A 21,444-nucleotide genomic window follows, 5' to 3' on the forward strand; every position below is an offset into this window, starting at 1 on the left:
ATGAACTGGCTAATCCACTCAGCAGTCTAAGGCACGGCCTGAGCTGAGGTTCTCATAGCAGAAAGGCTCAAGGGCAGATTCTCTGTTTTGTTCTTATGACCTGTTGATTTCTCATACCTATAGAGATTTCAATAACACTGCTGTCCTTCATCGCCAGTGTGCTTATTGCCTCTGAACCCCTCAGTGGAAAATAATCTTTTGCCTCTTGGTGATACTGGCAGCAACCACACATCTCTTGACCTCAGTTGGGACCTATGTCTACACGTGATGATCTCCACGACACCCTCAGCACAACCAGGGCTAGGGCTTTTTTTGCCCTGGCTCCGGCCTAGTGGAACATGCTCCCATGTTATGGATGACAGCAGGGACCTCCTTTGGCTGAGGTGGCCAGCATCCAGTGAACAAGCTGACCCCCCTTGCTGAAGTTCACCAGGTCAATGTAGCCTAGAGCAAGCAGATCTTCAACCAGACACCTAGCAGCTCTGGAGAATGCAATATTTATTTATATGCACAATTGGTTTTAAATGGTTATTCTTAACTATTTTAAATTTGTCTATTAATGTATTTATACTGTGATGCCGAATAGCTTTGTGATCCGCCCTGAGCCCTCTTGTGGGGAGGGCGGAATATAAGTTTGAAAAATAAAATCAATAATAAAACCCAGTGGAAATCGAGTCAGACGATGTCAGTTCAAAAGGCCAGTCCAATGCAGTTCCGATCGAGTGCCGCAGAGCATGGCTGACCAAAGGAAACCCAAGTTGCGTTTACCCGTCACTGTTGTCCACTGCCATCTTCTGTGCAGACATGCGTCGGGACTGTGCCTGAGTGCGGGCCGGCCATGGAAGGAATTCTTTCCTAGTTTAAAAGACCGGGATGGGAGGGGGGCTTCCCTGCCCTCTGGCGCTGACGTGACGGCCTTTTCCCGCCAAAACCGTCACATGCTCCAGAGGAGAGCGCCCCCCTTTCACCCCAGTTCCTGCCTCTCCGCCGCAAACCCTCACATTCCGATTATTTTTATTGAAAGATCAAAGTGGGGCAGGAGGGGGGCGGATTTGTGTCTGCACAGAAGACATCGATGAACTGTTATAGGTAAGTGCAATTCTCTTTTCATCTTCCGTCTTTGGTGCAGTCCCACATGGGGGTTTTAGTGAGCGACTCACCAGAAGGTGGAGGGGCAATGCTCTCATTTCAAAAACGACTGAAGCGCCGCCTTGCCAACCTCTGCATCTTTTCTTGCCTCACAAACGTGTCCTCAGCTGGCCATGGCTGCTGCTTTACAGGTGCCAACAAGAGGTACTCAGCGACGGAAGGCAGCTAAAGACCCCTGCGCCACTCTGGAGGAGTGGGCTTTGACACTGAGGGGAGAGGATTGATCAGCGACCTCAAAACATGACCGGATGGCGGCTGTAATCCACCTTGAAAGTGACTGTGGGGACGCAGCCTTCCCCTTTTTATGGACTTGAGTAACAGATGAATAAAGCTCTATCAGCTCTGAAAGATTCCATTCTATCAATGTAGGAGAACAAGGTGCTTCAAGGAGCCAACCAACGAAGTGCCTTTTCCACCCCTGAAGAGGGCAAAGGAAAAAAAAAATATGGACAAACCATTTCTTGGGCCACTTCGGGTAGAAACTGGGGTAAAGTACGACCCTCTCATTAAAAACCTTCAGGAACTTGGGAGGGGCTTTTCCCTACTTTAAGGGTGGCTGGTTTACTCACCCTCCTGGCGGAGGGGACCACTATTCAGGAATGCAACCTTTCTGGTGAGCATGGCCAAGGGACAAGAAGAAGAGAGAAGAGATTGGATTTATACCCCACACTTCACTCCCTGAAGGAGTCTCAGAGCAGCTTTCAATCTCCTTTTCCTTCTCTACAACAGACCCTCTGTGAGGTAGGTGGGGCTGAGAGAGCTCTCTTGAGGACTGCTCTTGAGAGAACAGCTCCAAAAGAACTTGTGACTGACCCAAGGTCGCGCCAGTAACTGCATGCAGAGGAGTGGGGAATCAAACCCGGCTCTCCCAGATTAGAGTCCACACTCCTAACCACTATACCAAACTGGCTCTCAAGAGGCCGGGGGTTCAAATAAGGGGCCGAGAAGCTGGCCCAAACTAAAGAGAGTGACCACTGGGGAGCAATGGTGGGTACAGGGGGAAACACATTCATCAGACCCCTGAGAAAACGCTGAGACAACCTATGGGAAAACAAAGAAGACCCCTCTGGAAGATCATGGTACAGGGAAATGGCACAGCCCAAGCCCCTTTGGGTCAAAGAAAATAAGTACTCCAACACTAAGGGCAAGGGACAGGTGAGTGGAGAGGCACCCTTTCAGGTAGCCCATTTCTCGAATCGGGTCCATTTCCTAGAACAGAGGTACCTAAGTCAAGGGTTTTCTAGCTTGGACTAGCACATCATAAACCTTGGGGGTGAAGTGGAGCCCTGAAATGGATTCTCCATGCTGTGAGATAGAGGCCCCGGTCACACGGGCCAGATAACGTGGGGGGGGGGGAGGCGTGGCTGTTTGCCCCGGAGAAAAATAAAGCACGGTAGCCCGATCAGACGGTCCCCCGAGTCGTCGCACTTAGGCTGTTAGCTGGCAATCACACGGCGATGCTGGAGCGTGGCAAAGAAGCGGCGTGGCAAGCGTTTCGCGTTTGTGCGCATGCGCAATTCTGCGAAGCAGCACTGATTTCAGTTACGTGTTTGTGCACATGTGCTTACGAAAAAAAACATCCTGGACGGGCGCTCCCATGATCAGACGCCTGCCCCGCGTTTTCCAGATACTAGTGCACTTTCCGCGGTACTTTTTTACTGTGCATCTTCGGCGGGATGCCACAGGTTGGCCACGGGTGCACGCTTCCCAGATGTTGCGGTGTGATCGCGCCCCGAAAATCTGCCTGACATTTTTAGCGCGGCAAATCCTCCATGTGAATGGGGCCATAGACGCCCAACATCATGGTGCAGTAGATGGCCCTGTGTAAGCAGCTCCCAAACAGGAAGGAAGGTCATGTAGTCTGAGCCTCTTAGGCGAAAAAGCGCCCAAAACCAGATTTGATATGGGCAAAAGGGAGCTATCAGAATGCAGACGGGCATTTTCGGCACCCTGCTGAGGGACGCAACTGGGACACACACACATACACACGTGTAAAACAGACCACCCATCCAGGGGATTTGGAAGGCATCTCCCAATGAAGCAGAGTTGCTGCCTTCTAAAGTTCAGGGCTGCCTTTGTATCGTACGTCTCAAACAGGTCCACTTGGGGAGCCCCCCACCAGTGTTCCCTCTAAGCTGAGTTAGTGTGAGATAGCTCACAGTTCTTTAGCCTCCGGCTCACACATCTTTGTCTTCATTCAAGAAGGAGGGCTCCGGAGCAAGCTAATTTATGCAGTATCCAGATCGCTGGCTCACAGCTTTAATGCCGGTAGCTCACAAAGTAGGATTTTTGCTCACAAGACTCTACAGCTTAGAGGGAGCGTTGGCGCTGACGCTGTCTTTGCCGCATCCTCGTCTCCCCAGTGATAAGGGAAGAAGGTGGTGGCTGGGCAGATAAAAGTCACAAGAGTCCTATTTGACCTTAAAGAAGTTTCCCACTCTACGAGAGGTGGCAGATACAGGTTCTTGCCACATTGGGGGCTATGAGGTCGGTGAGGCCTTCAAGGACCAGAAAGGCAATGATGCCTGAAGAACCAAGGAACAGGCGACTGATAGTTTTGTCTTTAGGTTTACTATCAAGGGCGGTCACGTCAATGTCCAATGCCTTGGCCATTCTGAGCATTTGTTCGCCATACCGGCAAAGGTCCTTGTTGGGGGAAATGGGAGTGGGGTCCTCAGCCCTGTTCCGAATGGCCCTCGGAGCTGTAACAGGACACCAGTTCCTTCACCCTCTGGCTTGGAGTAGGGTGACAGGGGGGGCCCAGGAAGGATAAATGGGGCTCGTCTCATCTGGAATCCCCCCAAAAGTGCCTACGCTTCAGAACTGGAGGCTCATGAACGACTATAAGATTCTACCAAAAACCTAGCAATGAAATGCCAACGTTTTGGTCCTTTATTGTGATTCATATAATTGCATTCTTCTTTAAATATGACTGTTGGAATGATTTTTGATTTCTCATCGCTGAAATATTAGTAGAAGACTGATTATGTTACTAGAGGACTATATTAATCAAATTCATTTGAAAATTAATATATAGTAAAAAATTAATAGATATATGGCAGTAAAGAAAATTAGTAACTATTAAAATATATAATGTAGTTAAAATGGTATTTGTTAACTTGGTAAAGTTTTGGGATCAGGGCTCTGCGGGACCTCCAGCAATTCCGCTGAGCCGTGAAAATGGAGGTGTTCCGCCGGGCGTTCCAGTAATAACTGATTTAATTGGTCGTGTTGCACCTGCACTTTATTATATGATGCCGTCGTATTTAAATAGTCTAATTGTATTTATTGGAATTTTATGGAACTGTATTTTATGTTGTATTGCTGGTTTTAAAATTGTACGCTGGTTTTAAAATTTTATGTAAGCCGCCCTGAGCTGCTTCGGCGGGAGGGTGGGTTAGAAATCTAATAAATTAAATAAATATTTTTGGTTTTGTTATGTGTGAGAAAACTGACTAGATACTGTGACAATATAATGCTCTCACTTTCTTCTTTTCTTTTTGAAAACTAATAAAATTATTCATTAGAAAAAAGAACTGGAGGCTCAAAGGGGGGGGGGTCGCTATGCACAAAACTCCCAACAGCTGCTGGAGAGAAGCCGGTGACATGTAAAGAGGGTGCCACTGGGCGGGGGGATGGATAGGTCTGTGGCAGCAGAAAAGAAAAACAGGGTGAGTCCAAGTGGGGACGGTCAGGTGGGTCCAAGTGGGGGGACGGGGTGTGAGGAGGCACCCTGTTAATGTCGGGCTCTTCGACCATGGTTGCAGAAATAGATGTCACACACTTCTGGTGTGTAGAAGAGATCCCGGGTGTTTCCTTGCATTTTGTCGTCTTGGGCTTCTCACTGGGCAGTCCCGAAGAGCTACGGGCAGGACCCAAGGAAACGGGGGACGGTGGGCGGTGACATTTCGACACCGAGGCTGGGTTCATGGTGGCTAATCTCTTTTGGTGTGAGAGAGGCTTGTCCACTATCAGAACCGAGCCTACTGATGGTGGACCAGAAAAGGTTCTGGTGCTGGAACCAAAGGGGCTGGCCACAGCAAGGAGGGCATCTTTGATGGTTCTGCGCCCGTACCTGACTTAGATGGCTCGGAAGACATGACAGCCCTTTCCCAAAGAGCGGCCTTTAAATGGAATGTTCTGTCGGAACACTCCTTCAGCATGAAGCCCTGACAGAATCTGCTGACCAAAACACTGCGAGACTCCCCCCAAATGCCTGAGGCATAAATTGTGATTATCACTATGGGTCATTTTTGTAGCACATGGAGTGCATTTCTTGAAGAAGAGAGTCTTGGCAGACATAATAGCGATGCAACAGGCACCCAGGAGATAAAAATCAGCTAAGACCAGCAGGCCCAGAAAGGGGGGGGAGGTAGGTCAACAAAAGCCACCTCACCCGTAAGAACAAGTTCTTCAGAAACTGGGAGCCAGGGAGTCGGTAGATGCAGAAAATATTAGCCTTGGGTCTTGATCCTCTGGAAAAAGGCAAAACAACTAAGACAAGCAAGCGAAGAAGATTCCTACGATGTGGCAAAGCTAGGAAGGTTCCACCTCCACAGTGGCAGAAAAGGAACTGAGGGGAAGTGGGGCGCTCTCCTCTGGACTGTGTGATGGTTTAGGCAGGAAAAGGCCATTGTGTCGGCTCTGGAGGACAGGGAGACCCCTGCAGGTCTTTTAAGCGAGGGAAAAATTCCTTCTGTGGCCGGCCTGTGTGCAGGCGGAGTCCCAATGCGGGGCTGCACCAAAAAGGGAAGACGAACAACCTGTTCTCCCCTGCCCTCCCCAAGCACCCACGGCCAGCATTCACACGCACTGACCTGGCTGAGAGCTGGGTGGCACGGCGGCAGGCATGGCGCTGGGTAATAGGCCTCCTGACGGAAGTAGGCTGCTCAGGTTTAGGCCTGCGGGGCTCATCGTGCCGGCCCCGCACCCCAGCAGGGGGCTCAAGCCGCTCATCAGCGTCTGCGCTCCACTGCACGGAAAGGAAGGGGGATACATTACACCGGCATGGCGCTCGGCCTGAAATAGAGATGTGAAGGCCCGGAAAAAAAACGGAAAATTTTTGGAGAAAACCCAGTATTTCCCCCGTTTTTTTCCTGAAGCCTTTGTTTTTTTCCAAAAAATTGAAAAAAGAAAAGAAAAAAATTGATTATGGAACATTTTATTTTAACATGATGAATAAAATATTTTAGGACAAGGTGTTCAAACATTTTCCAAATCGTTCCTAAAAAATATGTATGGTATCAAATTGATCTAATTTCTGTGCACTGAGGACAAGCAAGTCCTAGGTTACAAACTGAACTCTCTAGTGCAAGAACAAAATGCATTTCTTCCTTTATTGTCCTATTGTCACAAAGGGAAAAAAGTTTCAGTTTTGTTTTTTCATGTGGGTGGGTATTCTGTTTGTAATAATTGTTTGGATACACTATATTTTTAATATGCTAGTTGTGATAATTTCATGCCAAGTAAAAATGTCCATAGTCATATTTTATGTTCCTAAAGTAACAGAATGACTTTCAATCTGGAAAAGAAAAAAGAAGTGCTAATGTACATTTTTTTCAATTTTTCCGAAAATGTCCGTTTTCCCCTGGAAAAAAAAACTGAAAAAACTCGAGGTTTTTTCCGAGCTTCGAAATTTCCGGAAATTTTACATCTCTAGCCTGAAAGAGCAGAGTCTTCGCTGAGCAAAGCACCCCAGGTGTGTTCCCCCCATACAACTCACTGTCTCTGCCTGATCTGGAGGCCTCACTGTTCACCTAGAGGCAGGCATGATCTTAGTCTGGCCACGGTAAACAGAGCAGGTGAACAGACAGCATCATAGCTGACTTTGGAAACAGTCCACCGGCCGCAATGGAGCCATTTACCCCTGAACGGCTCCTCCACAGCTGGAAGACAGTTTAACCCAACTATGTGGCTCCTGCAGCAGAAGCAGAGCCTGTGGAGGGCTTTGTGACTACCAGGCCCCAGGGAAGCGGCTCCCACACAGCTAGGAGAGATGCCGACGGGGCGCCTGAGAGAGCTTGGTGGCTCAGAGAGAGGCCTGCAAGGCGATTCCCACCAACCCAACGAGCTATGTGACCAGTCCAGTGTTCCCTCTAAGCTGAGTGTGAGCCAGCTCACAGTTTTTTAGCCTCCGGCTCACACATTTTTGCCTGAGCTCAGGAAGGAGGGCTCCAGAGCAAACAAAGTTATGCAGTAGCCAAATCGTGTGCTCCCAACTTTAAAGCTAGTAGCTCACAAAGTAGAATTTTTGCTCACAAGACCTCCACAGCTTAGAGAAAGCTTGACCACTGTGAGTCCTGTGCCCCACCAAAACACATACCATTATATCAGGCGTGTGTGTGTGCGTGTGTGAAGTGCTGTCAAGTTGCAGCTGACTTAGGGCAACCCCAGCGGGGGCTTTCAAGGCAAGTAAGAAGCAGAGGTGGCTGGCCACGGCCTTCCCCTGCAGAGTCTTCCTGGGTGTTCTCCCTTCCGAGAGAGGGCTATACCAGGTCTCTTTCTCTCCCAGTATCAGCTACAGCTACTGATATTAACTATGTTATTCATAATCTATTCATAATGTATCCATAATACATCAACAACAATACCTACACTCAGGGGTCATTTCGTAGAAAAAGAGGTGCAGGAGGCTCATTAGCACAACTCATTTGCATATGCCACACACCCCTGGCATCACCCTGTTTAGCACGAGTGTGTCAGAAGGCAACACCCACCTGCTTTTTCAAGGACAGCTCTTATCAGAACTACGGCTTGCCCAAGTTCATCCAGCCAGGTGCAAGTGGAGGAGTGGGGGAATCAAACCCGGTTCTCCCAGATTAGAGTCCGCGCACTTAACCACGACACCAAACTGGCTCTCAAAAATAAAGATGCAAGGAAATTGTAAGACAACAAGAGCTGGCGTTGACTTGTTTCTGATGCCTTCCTCAAAATACAAGAAATATATAATTCTAATGTTGTTTTCAATCTCCTGAAGTATAACATAATGGAAGCTTCAGTATATTCATCAAATATCGCTCTTAGAAAACAGAGGGGCAAACATTGTATTCCTTGTATTCTTTGGATGTTTGTAACCAAAAGTTTTGGAAGTTTTGTATTTAATTTACATTGCAATTACTGTGCTCGTGGTATAATAAACTACCACTGAAAAGACCGATATATTGGAATAGAAAAAAACAAAGTGTAGATTTGATTTAAAATGACTACACGGTGCTTCGGTGTTATTAATTTCTACCATTTACACCGTGGTCCTCTTGGTCCTTTCCGCACTAGACCTTAAGTCCTGGTTCAACCCTGTCCCCGAACTTACATTCTACACCACACTCGGGTTCACCCCTGTAATTATCACGGGGTATTTTTTTGTTTCCACATTACATTGAGGTCACTCCGGTTTCGCCCCACACTTGTCTCGGGATAAACGGATGCTGTTATAACCAGGGATAGATGCAAGATATTGTGTCGCGACTTGAACTCTGATAAAACCAGGGATGAGATCCGAGTGCGGAAAGGACCCTTGTTGCACTCTTGAGACCTGATTCCCCCCCACCCCCCGTGAGTCAGCTGCAATGGGGCAGCTCTCTCCCCCACCCTCAATCAGAAGACAAAGCACAAAGTGTCCACAAGCAAGGAGTGCTGAAGGCCCACAGGCCCTCCATCCAACTATCTGCAGCCTTGTCCAACCCCTCGATTCGGTGCCTGTCCTCGGAGCGACGTCCCCAGAGGGCACAACTGCCGTGACGCTAAGGGCGCAAAGAGGCGAACTAGTGAGACCCGCATGAAAGCCAACTTACCAGACAGAGCCTACTACATTGATGAAGTCAAGTCCTGCAGTGTTTGTCGTGACCTTGTTGGAGGAGGTTCCTGTAGGAATGGACGTTACCGTGGTGGAAAGAGGAATGGTCATTAGGGGCAGTGCCTGGCTCAGAGCCATCTGCTGCTGAGCAAATGGGGTGAGCAAACGGGGGGGAGGAAGGAGGGGGGGGGGGGGGAGTTGGGGTGCCAGGAGTGGGGGTCAGAGTGGAGCTCTGAGCGTTTCGGAGGGAGTGGGGCCGATGAAGGGGGGCTGGTTGGAGGAGGAGATGGCTTAGGAGCTCCAGACCCTGCTCATTGAGACAAATAAAAAAGGCTAGTTGGTTAAAAAGGCCAGTCCTTGCGTTAGATAAGGTTAACGGAATGTTAACGTATACGGGCGCTTTCATACACGCTAAATAATGCAGTTTCAATCCACTTCAGCGACTGTTTGCAAGTGGACTTTGCCATTTCACATGGTAAAATCCAGTTGCAAAGTGGGTTGAAAGTGGACTGAAAGTGCGCTGTATAATAATAATAATAATAATAATAATAATAATAATAATATCTTTTGATTTATTAATCGCTTAATCCTGCAGAGCTGCTGGCTCTGAGCGATTTACAGTTACACATATTCCCACGGGACTAACAATGATTCATAGGGGTAAAGGAGGACAACATATAAATCTTTTAAGTCGCACACATTTGCAGCCAACGGGGATTTTGTTCAGCTGTAGGCTTAGACGTGTTCCAGACGGCATTCACTCGGCTTGGCTTGATGACGTCAGCTTTTTCCAGGTCTGCTTCAAGTCGCAGCGCCGCACTGCCACCGCCTGGCCGGATCGGCCCATCGCAGGCTTCTTGATGCCGAGGAGATCTTTACAGGCTTCCGAGCTGGACATTCCATTTCGCCGGCTAACACCTCCCCCCACCGGGGGGGTTTAGTATGCCCACCCTCTCTAAGGAGTGGTACCCATTTTATCTACTCGCTGAAGCTTTCGAACCGCTGGGTGGACGGCGAGCTGGGGACAAGGCTGGTAGCTCACACCAGCACGGGCTAGAACTGACAGCAGTTCTGTTCAGTTCAGATGTTACTGTAACCAGAGGATAAATCCTCTGTGCCACCGCTCCCCTTTTTAGTGTGTGTGAAAGCACCCTCTAGGTCTGACAGTCTGCTCCAGGTTAAAAGAAGAAGCAAAACCCCCAAGCGAACAGCAAGTGTTAATAAATGCAACTTCTTACAAATGAAAGGATGCAGCAAATGGCACATAAAACACGCTACAAAAGCTTAAAACGCTGCAACGTGATCAAAACTCAGTTCTATTCCACTAAGGCATTCGAATTCTTAACACCCTGACGTCATGTGCACCCTGCTAAGACTGATCTAACTAGACTATTTTGCTTCTAGTAATGTTTTTTTTGTCCAACATGTCTACTGTATCATCTGCACAACAGAATAATATTAAAACAGAAAGGGAAAAACAGATTGAACAAAAACACAAACTGTGACCGAATTGGGCAAACAGTACAAATAGTTATCTACGGCAGGTTTCTTTGGACTTTGACCTAATCCCGAAGGAAAAGAAGGAAGGTGCACTGCTTGGGGCGGTAGATAAATAATGCGTCTTCCCTATTTAAATATTTTTTAACATGTACAAATTTGTTGTGAAGACACTGTACCAACAGAATGAAAACAAACAACCCAAAATCTCTTGTGATGGTTTCGTTTTTATGTTTTGAGGGTTGTTTGGTTTTGGGTTTTTGGGTTTTGTTAGCTTTCATGTCCTGCAGAAAGAAAGGAAAGAAATGTGAATGTCCAGAAGTTGTGGGCACAGTCTTATTTACAGCAGTTATCCGTGTGCGGCAGATTTAGGCAATTCGTACCGGCAACGTTTTCAGAAGAAGCCCTCCCCTTTTCTTGATCAGAATGTCAGGGGAAGACAAAGGGCAATCAAAGCCTCATTACGGGTTTTCTTTGTGCAAAACAGGAAAGCGGGGGGAGAAAAAAATGGGCCACCTAGAGAATTTTAAACTCTGCCACACATACAGCCCAAGACTGCATTGCACAGTGGGTGGAAGGCCTGCAGGAATCTACCCACAGTCAATAAACTATCCTCACACTTACTCTCTCTCTTTATACTCCAGCCCACATAAAACATTTATACTCCAGTTCAAATCTACAAGTGTTATTCCTGGGATTCTATCCCCCCGAATCTATCTTGGGGGTCCCTCCACTCGGAAAACGATATTTAACAAATGTCACTGTTACAGCGAACTTCTTCACACGTATTTTGCTTTGGTCATCCGCAATGATTTGTAAAACAATGTCGGGAGTGTTGTTGTTTTTAAAAACTCATTTATAGTTTATTGTTCATCGCCACGTCGGGACCGATCACGTTATATACATACACAGAGATACAACTGCACCATATTTGACGACATTAAAAATAAAATAAAATAGCTGTTTAAAAAGTACGTAAATGAAACTTGGTCTTGGTGCGCTACATGGCGGGAAAGAGCTATGCTTTGGAAGCATCTACAGGTCGCGTGGATCATCGGGCCGTGTCAAAGAGCGAGACCAACGCTGACTGCATAAAACAAATCAAAACGTATATACAAAGGGTGCATACAGATATGCTTATACAGAAAAAACAAATACAGTTACAGCAAACGAAATACATACAGGTAACAGAGACCCGGCCTTAAGAGCTGTGCTACTTTATCGTTGTAGCATACGCTGGACATTTAGGTTTCTCCCGTCAGCCGGTTAGGAACTTTAGCACGAGAATGCTGCCTATGAAGACTTAATGGAGAATTTAGGGCGAGACTCACTTTGTGAAGAGCCGGCGGGGGACAGGCCGGCTGGCGAGAGCAGGCTCAACTGGTTCAGGTCCTGAGACTGCTTCCGAGAGACGCCGGGAGGCTTGGGAGGAGGAGGAGGAGTCGGGGATTTCAGGTGACCGCTGGACTGCTGTGGGCTAAAAATGCTACCTGAAAAAGCACAATTGAGCCATGTTACGTCCCATGAACCAACATCAGAAGTGCCATTTATCCCTCTAAGCAGGTTCTTCTAAAAGCATAAGCACGACGGAAGCAGTAAGCATCATCGCTAGCGCCTACAGCAGCTGGAAACCAGAATTTGCCTGGATTTGTCCACAGTAAGGTCAGATGTGCCCCCGCCCCCGTGCTAGGTTGCTCCCTCTATGACCTCTCGCTTCCCAGTGGGAAGGGCGCCTCCCTCCCTCTTCCGTAAAGGGCATCTGTGTGGCCTCTGCGTGGTCAAAGTGCCGTGCAAAGGTAACAGGGTGATGGTATTTCGTGCCCCCCTCCGGCAACTGCTGCCCAGAAGGGCCGTGTCACCAAGGCCAATGGGAATGAGCCACCCACCTCTGCACGGAACAGCAGAGAAAGGGTGACCAAGATAGACGTTCACCCTGTAAAGAATATTCTTACCTGCAAAGCCAAGCTTAGGAACCTCTCCCCATACACTCTACACCAGGGGTCCCTACAACGGGGCCCAAGGGTGCCATGGCACCTGCTGACACTTTTCCTCATGTCCACCAAATGTTTTCAGAAAGTGGGTGGAACCAGGTGGAGCTTTCTTGGAAAGTGTGTGGGGCCAGGTTTCTGATAGGCCGCTGGAGAGTCGATGGGCTGTGCAGGTTTTTAAAAAGGTTGCTCCGGCAGCAGCTGCTACTAGATCACAAGAATCTTCAATGTGTGACTGAAGGGAAGCTGTGGCGGCCATTTTGTGGTTGGTTCGGCCTCCTTCAGTAGCCATTTTGTGGGCTGTGCCCGCCACACCGTGTGAGAATTCCAAAGGTGACCGCAGGGTCAAAAAAGTTGGGGACTCCTGCTCTATGCTCAAAATGACCAAGAAATGCTTTTAAAATTACCTGAAGAGCTGCTTCCTGTACTTGAAGGCAGCTTGATGGGAGGCGGCCGGTGTTTTACGCCTTTGCCCAGCACTGAAGACTGAATATAAGGAGATATACTTTCTGGCTGCTAAACAAACATACAAAAACGCAAAACACACCAATTATTTCTTTAGCAAATGTACACACCACCTCTTCAGAGACCTCCTCAAGGCGGCTCACAATACAAAATCTTTAAAAAATACATTAATAAACCTTTAAAATCCCAGAGCATAACACGGTATAATGTAAGCAATGTATCTCCCTTCCAGTGTTCCCTCTAAGCTTAGTGTGAGCTAGCTCACAGTTTTTAGCCTTCAGCTCACATTTTTTGGCCTTAGCTCAGGAAGGATGGCTCCAGAGCAAACTAATTTATGCAGGTGCCAAATCGCTTGCTCACCACTTGCCAGGAGCTCACAAAGTAGAATTTTTGCTCACAAGACTCCACAGCTTAGAGGGAGAATTTTGTATCCAACAGTAGCCATGACACCTGGGCTTGCACATTTAGCAATTCCGTATCTTTAAGTAAAGGGATGACTAAATTAGCCCTCGACTCGTCGAATATAGGGCACTCCATAAGTATATGTTTGATGGTTTCGATTTTATCATATGAGCATCTGCATGTTCTATTAGTGTATGATACTTTATTTTATCTGCCTTCCAACACCGCCGAGGGAAGAACGTTCATTCTTGCTAAAAGTAAAAGCTCTTCTTAGTTTTGGGACTGTCAACTGATATAAAAATATTTCAGCAGTTGCATCAGGAGAGATGTAAAGCAATGTAAATAAAGAATAAATAAATTCATCATATACCAAAGAGCAGAAACGCTGTTACAGGATGAGATTTTTCTCGCCTTCCCAAGGAAAGCACTTGGGGAAAAGAGAGGCAGGTGTTTCCCCAGAGACAAGGCAAACCTTCCTAATCCCTACACCTCACTCCAAATTCACTGCCATTTGGTTCTTCCCCCTAATCTGGGGGACTCCAATAAAGACAGAAGGATTGCTCGGCCATTTATTTCATTCCAAATGAACTAGTAGACTACAAAAAAGTGTTTTGATCCAAACGAACAGAACTGAGGAACTCTCACTGATTCCACACAGACGTTTCCATCCTACATTTTTGTAGCCGTCTTGAGGAGCTGGGGTTCCGTCTTCTAAAACCACAGTGCCAAAGCCCTACAGCGAGAACGCAAAACGCTCACGATTCAAGGCTCAGAGCCATCAACTAGGCTGCTTACTACATGGGAGGGGGCCTCACCCCTCCCTCCCCATGTCTATGTGGGACCATGTATATGTGTGTGGGGGAGAATATGGGGCTAAGGCTTGCACCTCCTGGCAGACGCCCCCAACAGTAATTCCACTGATCAGACCAAGGATGACTCCGCCTCTCCTCCTGGAGATCTGATTGGCTATGCAGATTTTTTTTTTTTAAGTTACTGCAGCAGCAGCTGCCACCGCAGCACAATGGTTTTTCCTGCACGGCTGCAGGTAAGTTGTGTGCGCGTGAGGAAATACTTAAAAGCAATATGTTCATGTTAAAAGGCATCTTGTTATACAGGGTTTCTGCCAGAAATGCTGAAGAAGAGAAGAAGAAGAGATTGGATTCATACCCCGCCCTTCACTACCGAAAGGTGTCTCAGAGCGGCTTACAAACTCCTTTCCCTTCCCCTCCCCACAACAGACACCCTGTGAGGTAGGTGGGGCTGAGAGAGCTCTGACAGAACTCCGGCTTGCCCACGGTCATCCAGCCAGGTGCAAGTGGAGGAGTGGGGAATCAAACCCCCTTCTCCCAGATCAGAGTCCGCGCACTTAACCACTACACCAAACTGGCTCTTACTTAGATTTACTATTAAGGTTAAGCATGACCTTACTCCCTGACATCTTGTGGTTGGCAGCCACTTTGTGACTGTGCCCCATGGCGGCCATTTTGTGATTGTGCCCACCACCCCGCGTCAAAATCCCGAAGGTGACTACAGGCTGAAAAAGGCTGGGGGTGCCTCTTCTAGATTCTGGAGAGCTCAAGAAACGCCTCAGAGTACCTTTGCCATGGTCTCTAAATTATGGAAGAGCAGAACTTTAAAGAGTTTCTCCTTGTCTCCACTGTCCACAATCTCTGTGGCATAAACAGGAGGAACACGGGAGAGAAGGGGAGAACATAATCCTGGAGTTCTGCTCTGTAAAAATTTTCAGACACTGACCGAACTGTGAAGGGACCAAGTTCTGGTGATGATGTGGACTGGGCAAAAGTTGAGCCGTTGTCACAATGAGAAAGCAAGTGTGGCTGTATTAAATGTCGACCTCAAATGGAATCTCATGCTGTTAATTGTCATGTCAAACGCTGCCTACGAAGGTGTCCTCTCACGTTGTGTGATGACTTACTTCAATTTCCTTCCCGGGAGAAAGCTGACTCAGATGGGCTGATCCGCCGAAATTGTGAAACATCCTTACTGGGCATTTAGCTTCGTTCTGAACTAGCTCCTGGTACTGACTGACCACCCTATAACATAAAATCAACAGTCAGAGTAGGACGCACGTGTCCCTCTCAGCATAACCCGCCTCACGTTTTTTTTGTGAGGATAAAGCAAAGGAGAAGAGAACACCGAAAGCTGGTTTGGGGGCCCACTGGGGAGAAAGGCGGGGTATAAAGGAATTAAATAAACAAAACAAAAAGATTTGTGTCCATCTGGGTACCAAACCAAGAATGCAGAGACTTTTAAAAAATCCTTTGGCTACTGATTACTTTCAGCCAGGACTGAAGTGAAGCACTACGGAAATTAATATGCAAGGCAGATCATTACGCTTCCCCCCCCCCCCATATTTTACAATCTGAAACGCTCTTCTGGTTCAGCATTTGGGTTTCCTCTATGGATCACACACGCTAAATAATCCACGTTCAATCCACTTTCCAACTGGATTTTTACTGTGGTCCTTTCTGCATTTTCCTGCCACTTCAGATCTTCTCAGTGTTTTGAGTCGAGGCAATTTAAGCCCACGGCAAAGCAGCATCCAAATAACCCTGGGGGGGCAATGGCAGGCTGAAACTGGGCTGACCACGGAAGGGTGGTGATGCAGTGCAGAATGGGGAAAAGACCCGGAATAAAAAGAAGGTTGAACTTGATTTTAGTGCAGAATGACTTGGAGGACACCGTGGTGGACATGGATTAAAAGGAGAGGGCAGAAAGGGCCAATGTGAACTGGCAAAATCCAATTCAAAAGTGCATTGAGAGTGGAATGAACGTTGATTATTTAGTGTGTGTGATCGCAGCCTATCATGATCTGGGCTGTGCCACCAGAGGCCTACTAGGCCCAGGGAACCTGGCTAGCAGTAGGTGAGGCTGCAACTCCCAGAAGCCCCTGAGGGGTTTTGGAGCCAAAATTGACCAATAGGAAAAGAGGAGGGCTTGGAATAAAAGATCTGGAGCAGCAGGAGAAGCTGTTCTTCTTCCCAGAGGGCAGAGCCAGAAGGAAGGCTGCTGCAGGGAAGAAACCCTCATCCTGAGGGAAGGGTGAGTAGTCCAGTGCCACTTGAGATAGTGAGCTAGGGACAGTATATATTTAGACGCGTTAGGGCATTTGATTTCTTTTCTTTTCACCCACTTACAGTTATATTTCTACACCTTGTTTGTCTGACCTCCTATACAATAAACTATTTTCATTGTTCACTCTGCCTGGTCCTCACGCCTATTATTCAGCCAAAAGGGAGGTCTGAAGGTCTTGGGAGGGTGCTCTGGCCCTTCTAAAGGGATCCTAAATCCAGAGTGGTGGCAGCATCAGGTGCCTAAGCCGTGACACAGCCTGCGTGTGGCAACTGATTCCTTGCAAAGAGTGATGCTGTGACAAAAAGAGAAGGCTGCGTGGGTGACTTAAGAAAGGAGGCAAGGAAAGGGAGGCTGGGGAAGACATCCGGATTAGGGGAACCCCCTGCCCTGCCCACCCCACACATCTGTAGTGTGTTTTCACACATCTTGCTGCAATTATTGAGGAAACCAAAGAAAATAAATGCTGGGATTTTGAGAGTAGCTAAATTCTGCACAAAACCAGTTCCCGTAAAAACAGAGAGAAAAACTAGGAGACCGGGCCAGAATCCTAATGCTGCCCAGGCAAAGAACTATGCTGATCCCGGGGATCAAAACACACAAAGTGAGGGAAATGATACCTCATTGGGGGGGAACCTGAGCCCCCTCCCCCACGGCATCAAAGCCATGAACACGGGACCGAGGTCCGTACTGGAAGAAAAGGGCACACAAGACTTGGGGCCACCGCGTTAGGTGAATCGTGGAAGCGGTGTCAGATTGTCTACAGAGGAGGCAACTGATTCCAGAGCACACATTACTGACAGGGTCCTTAGTCAGGGCACACCACACCAGGCTTCATAAGAAGGTAAGTGTTTATTGATGGTCCCAGTACCAAAGTACACGTTTACAGCTTGTGTCAGGAATAGCCTCCAGTATAAGGGCCTCTGACTTATAGTGTGATCAAACGTCCCCCCCAATGAACTGAAGCCAATGACTATAGTTCATGCGCGCGGCAAAAGCAAGCAGGCAAGCGGGCAAAGCGCAAAAACCGTTAGCTTTCCCAGCTGAGTTAATTATAGCTGGAAACAACAACAAGGTCAAGCATGAGATAGCGCACAGCAGCTGGACAGGGAAGAGCTGAGAACGAAGAGGAAGTGCACCCCTCCACATTCCAGATCTATGACAGGGCTACCTGACAATTACTGGCATGGCAGCCAGAGAGTCAGAAGGGGAGACCGATGGTCCCCTCGGGGGCCTAAGCAAGAGTTACAGTTAGACCGGGACAGGAAATGGGACTGGCTTGGAGAGCCGATGGTAAGATTCAGAGGGAGAAAGGCATTTGCCCATGAGCATCTCTCAGACTCAAAGGAAGCATGGAAAGACATAGCACCAACCCTTTCTCCTCTTACCGAGACCCTGACCAACTGGTTTGGGTAGTTTAAAGGGTCCCACCCAGGGGTATGAGAGTCCAGACCCTACACATCTACAGAAGAAGAAGAAGAAAAGGAGGAGGAAGAAGAGGAGATTGGATTTATACGTCACCCTTCACTACCGGAAAGAGTCTCAGAGTGGCTTACAATTTCCTTTCCCTTCCCCTCCCCACAACAGACACCCCCTGTGAGGTAGGTGGGGCTGAGAGAGATCTCTTGAGAACTGCCCTTGAGAGAACAGCTCTGAGAGAACTTGTGATTGATCCAAGGTCACACCAGCAGCTGCATGTGGAGGAGCGGGAAATCAAACCCGGTTCTTCCAGATTACAGTCCATGCTCTTAATCACTACACCAAACTGGCTCTCTAGGCCAACAAATGTTAAATATTTTCAAGCCTGTTGAGGGATCTAACATGCCTTGAAGCACAGGTGTTCCAAACAAGATTATATTTTAATATTTTAAGAACAATGAGATTCCATGGCTGATGCACTCCTAGTATGTCTGCTGGTGAAATAACAAGGAGCAATTGACTGGGCAGGAGTTAACATAATTTGACGACATGCTGCCTTGACTTCTTAGAGGATCAAACTGCATGGTCCCCAGAAATGAGGTAACAAAAGGTTAGCAAGCAAAGACAAAAAAAAAGCATAAATCTTGGGCAAATTCCAGTCCAGCAGGGCTCTTGTAAAGCAGAGTAGATAACGCACAACACAACAGACACTATTAACAAAGCTGGTGATAAACTTGGAAAGCGTACACAAGCACCTGTATGCACAGCTGTTCATTACACCACGCCCCCCTCCCAAAAAAGTCCAACTGCAAGAACCAAGCCATTCTGTTAAAATACTTACCTATCTGCTTCTGACTTTGAACCAATAAGAAAACTGCAAGAGAACACACAATACAGGCTTAAGACGGAGAGGCCAGATAAACATATAAGATCAGATAAACATATGAGATCACAAGGCTGCTAGCCTTGGTCAAGCCGTAGTGCTGATAAGAGCTGTTCTCGAAAAAAGAGCAGTTTCTGTCAAGAGCTCTCTCAGCCCCACCTACCTCGCAGGGTGTCGGTTGTGGGGAGGGGAAGGGAAAGGAGTTTGTAAGCTGCTCTGAGACACCTTTGGGTAGTGAAGGGCGGGGTATAAATCCAATATCTTCTCTTCTTCTTATAAATTATCTCAGTAAGTGCATTAAGATATGTTTGATCAGTGGAATTGGACATTGTGGCATCACATCAGGGAAAGGCCTTGGCCTCTCTGCCCTGTTGTTGACCCTCCAGAGGAACTAGTTGGCCACTGTGTGAGACAGGAGGCTAGACTGGACAGACTACTGGTCTGAACCAGCAGGGCTCTTCTGATGTTCTTAGGAAGGCCTCGGCCTGCATGCCCTGTGGCTGGCCCTCCAGTGGAACAGATTGGCCACCGTGTGAGACCGGTGACTGGACTAGATGGACCACTGGTCCGATCCAGCAGGGCTCTTCTTAGGAAGGCCTCGGCCTCCATGCCCTGTGGTTAGCCCTCCAAAGGAATTGGTTGGCCACTACGTGAGACAGGAAGGTGGACTAGATGAACCACTGGTCTGATCCAGCAGGGCTCTTCTTAGGAAGGCCTCGGCCTCCATGCCCTGTGGTTAGCCCTCCAAAGGAATTGGTTGGCCACTACGTGAGACAGGAAGGTGGACTAGATGAACCACTGGTCTGATCCAGCAGGGCTCTGGTTCTTAGGAAGGCCTTGGTCTCCATGCCCTGCTTGTTGGCCGTCCAGAGGAACTGGTTGGCCACTGTGTGAGACAGGAGGTTGGACTTTAGTCACCATGGCTAGTCGCCATTGGTAGACGTCTCCTCTATGTACCTGTCTAACCCCCTTTAAAAGCTCTCTCTGCCTCTCGCAAACCCACAAGATTCACCACACTGAAAGTTATTATCTGCGGCGAAAGACGATTGCCACTTACTGTGACGGAGCTGCCTGCCCGCTGTCGCCCTCTTCGTCGCCTTTGATCATCTGTATTTTGCCGTAGTACAAGGGATTCCCCAGAGACTGAAAGATGGTCAGCTTTGTTTTCTGCAGCTGGCTGCCGACTTCGCATTCAAAGACGTAATCGTCTTTTATCTCCTGTCGGAGGGAAAATGGTTCTATAAGCAGCCGATCTCCAAATGCAGTGTGGGGGAGGATAATTTGGAAGGGGCTCCGGAGCCAGCAATGTCTTTGACTGTGACTCAGTTGCCCCTACTGGCTTCTGGTTGTGACTGCAGCTGCCTTTGTAGGCAACGGACACGTTCAGGGGAACAGACTGAAGATGCGGCTATGGTGGTGGCAGTGCAGGCTGCCTTGCAGAAGGCTCCCCGTGCCACCAAAACACAGCCTAGTTCATCTCTTCTGCACATCTGTTTTGTTCCAATGAAAAACTATCAGACTTTTATCCCCGTGAATTTGCCATGGCAGTTCAATGGACTATCCACATTCAGAGCCTCCTTGATACCTGGATGGTCACGAACCGGCAAAGGCGTCTCACTGAAACAGTTTTTCATTCTCACAAACAATGCTCCCTCTAAGCTGTGGGGTCTGGTGAACAAAAATTCTACTTTGTGAGCTACTGGCATTATAGTTGTGAGCAAGCGATTTGGCTGCTGCATACATTACTTTGCTCTGGAGCCATCCTTCCTGAGCTAAGACAAGAATGTGTGAGCCGGAGGCTAAAAAACTGTGAGCTAGCTCACACTAACTCAGCTTAGAGGGAACACTGCCACAACCAGTACTAACATCTGCTGTAAAGTCAAACTCTGGAGAATTCACAAGACCAAAAGGAAGACCTGAACGCTCACCTCCCCTGCCTCCCCATTCCTGCCCCAATTTTGCCTCCCCCTCCCCCCGGGTCTCAATTTGTAACTATTCTGAGGATCTTCCCTTAATGACCTGAACACACTCAAGTACTGACTATCCTATCTTGGAACAAGAGGCCTCTGAACGGCGGAGAAGACTCACAGCCTAACATTACTCACGTGTGCTGGCCAGACGCTCGGCTGTGAGTCATCGGACTTGATAGATTTTTCCACTTTGGCGTATTTCTCCACCTTCGGGAACATCGGGGAACAGGGAGTTTAAAAATGAGAATGGGCAAACGACATCGAGGACTGCTGTTCAACATTCAGAATTATTTAACTAGAACCACCAAGATGGATGAAGAAAGCAGCTGCCTTGAAACCTTTAAAAAAACTGCATCCCAATTCCATAATTTAAACCACCACCACCCCCTCCCCCAAAAAAGAGTATGATGAGTAGAAAAGAGCAAGAGTCCAGGACCCTGCCACAAATGTTGTTAGTCTTTAAGGTGCTGCTGGACTCTTGCTCTTCTACGGCTACTGACAGACAAACATGGCTACTTGTGATGATTTCATGTTTTGGTGTGTGTGTCTCTTTAAATGTTTAGTGTGACTGCAGTAATGTAAGGGGAGTGATAGCGGGAGACAAGTGTGATGTGATTGGCTGATGACAGAGTGTGGGAGGAGAGATGTGTCAGGCCAGGGTAGAGTTGACTCTCTCTCCCCCCTCCCAAGCAAGGAAGGGGGTGTGCAAAGCAACACCACCAACCTTGCAGGCTGCACATGCATGCAGCAATTGGCTGACACTGGCCTCCCCCCCCCCCCCCCGCT

The 21,444-nt window shown here is 48.0% G+C and overlaps 1 protein-coding gene across 5 annotated transcripts in view; it reads right to left on the reverse strand.

Moving 5' to 3' along the window:
- SUPT20H (SPT20 homolog, SAGA complex component) overlaps window positions 1–21,444 on the reverse strand; it is a 61,052-nt gene that overhangs the window by 10,410 nt on the left and 29,198 nt on the right. For all 5 annotated transcript variants that reach the window (XM_015429000.1, XM_015428996.1, XM_015428999.1 and 2 more), the window contains exons 14-21: window positions 20,794–20,865; window positions 19,746–19,906; window positions 18,647–18,679; window positions 15,230–15,347; window positions 12,834–12,942; window positions 11,770–11,928; window positions 8,940–9,009; window positions 5,967–6,121 (exon numbers count right to left, since the gene is read on the reverse strand). In XM_015429000.1, coding sequence (XP_015284486.1) covers window positions 5,967–6,121; window positions 8,940–9,009; window positions 11,770–11,928; window positions 12,834–12,942; window positions 15,230–15,347; window positions 18,647–18,679; window positions 19,746–19,906; window positions 20,794–20,865 — 877 coding nt within the window. The remainder of the gene's footprint in view (window positions 1–5,966; window positions 6,122–8,939; window positions 9,010–11,769; window positions 11,929–12,833; window positions 12,943–15,229; window positions 15,348–18,646; window positions 18,680–19,745; window positions 19,907–20,793; window positions 20,866–21,444) is intronic.

This window comes from Gekko japonicus, unplaced genomic scaffold, assembly GCF_001447785.1.
Source record: "Gekko japonicus isolate JY-2015 unplaced genomic scaffold, Gekko_japonicus_V1.1 scaffold1361, whole genome shotgun sequence".
Lineage (NCBI taxonomy): Eukaryota > Metazoa > Chordata > Lepidosauria > Squamata > Gekkonidae > Gekko > Gekko japonicus.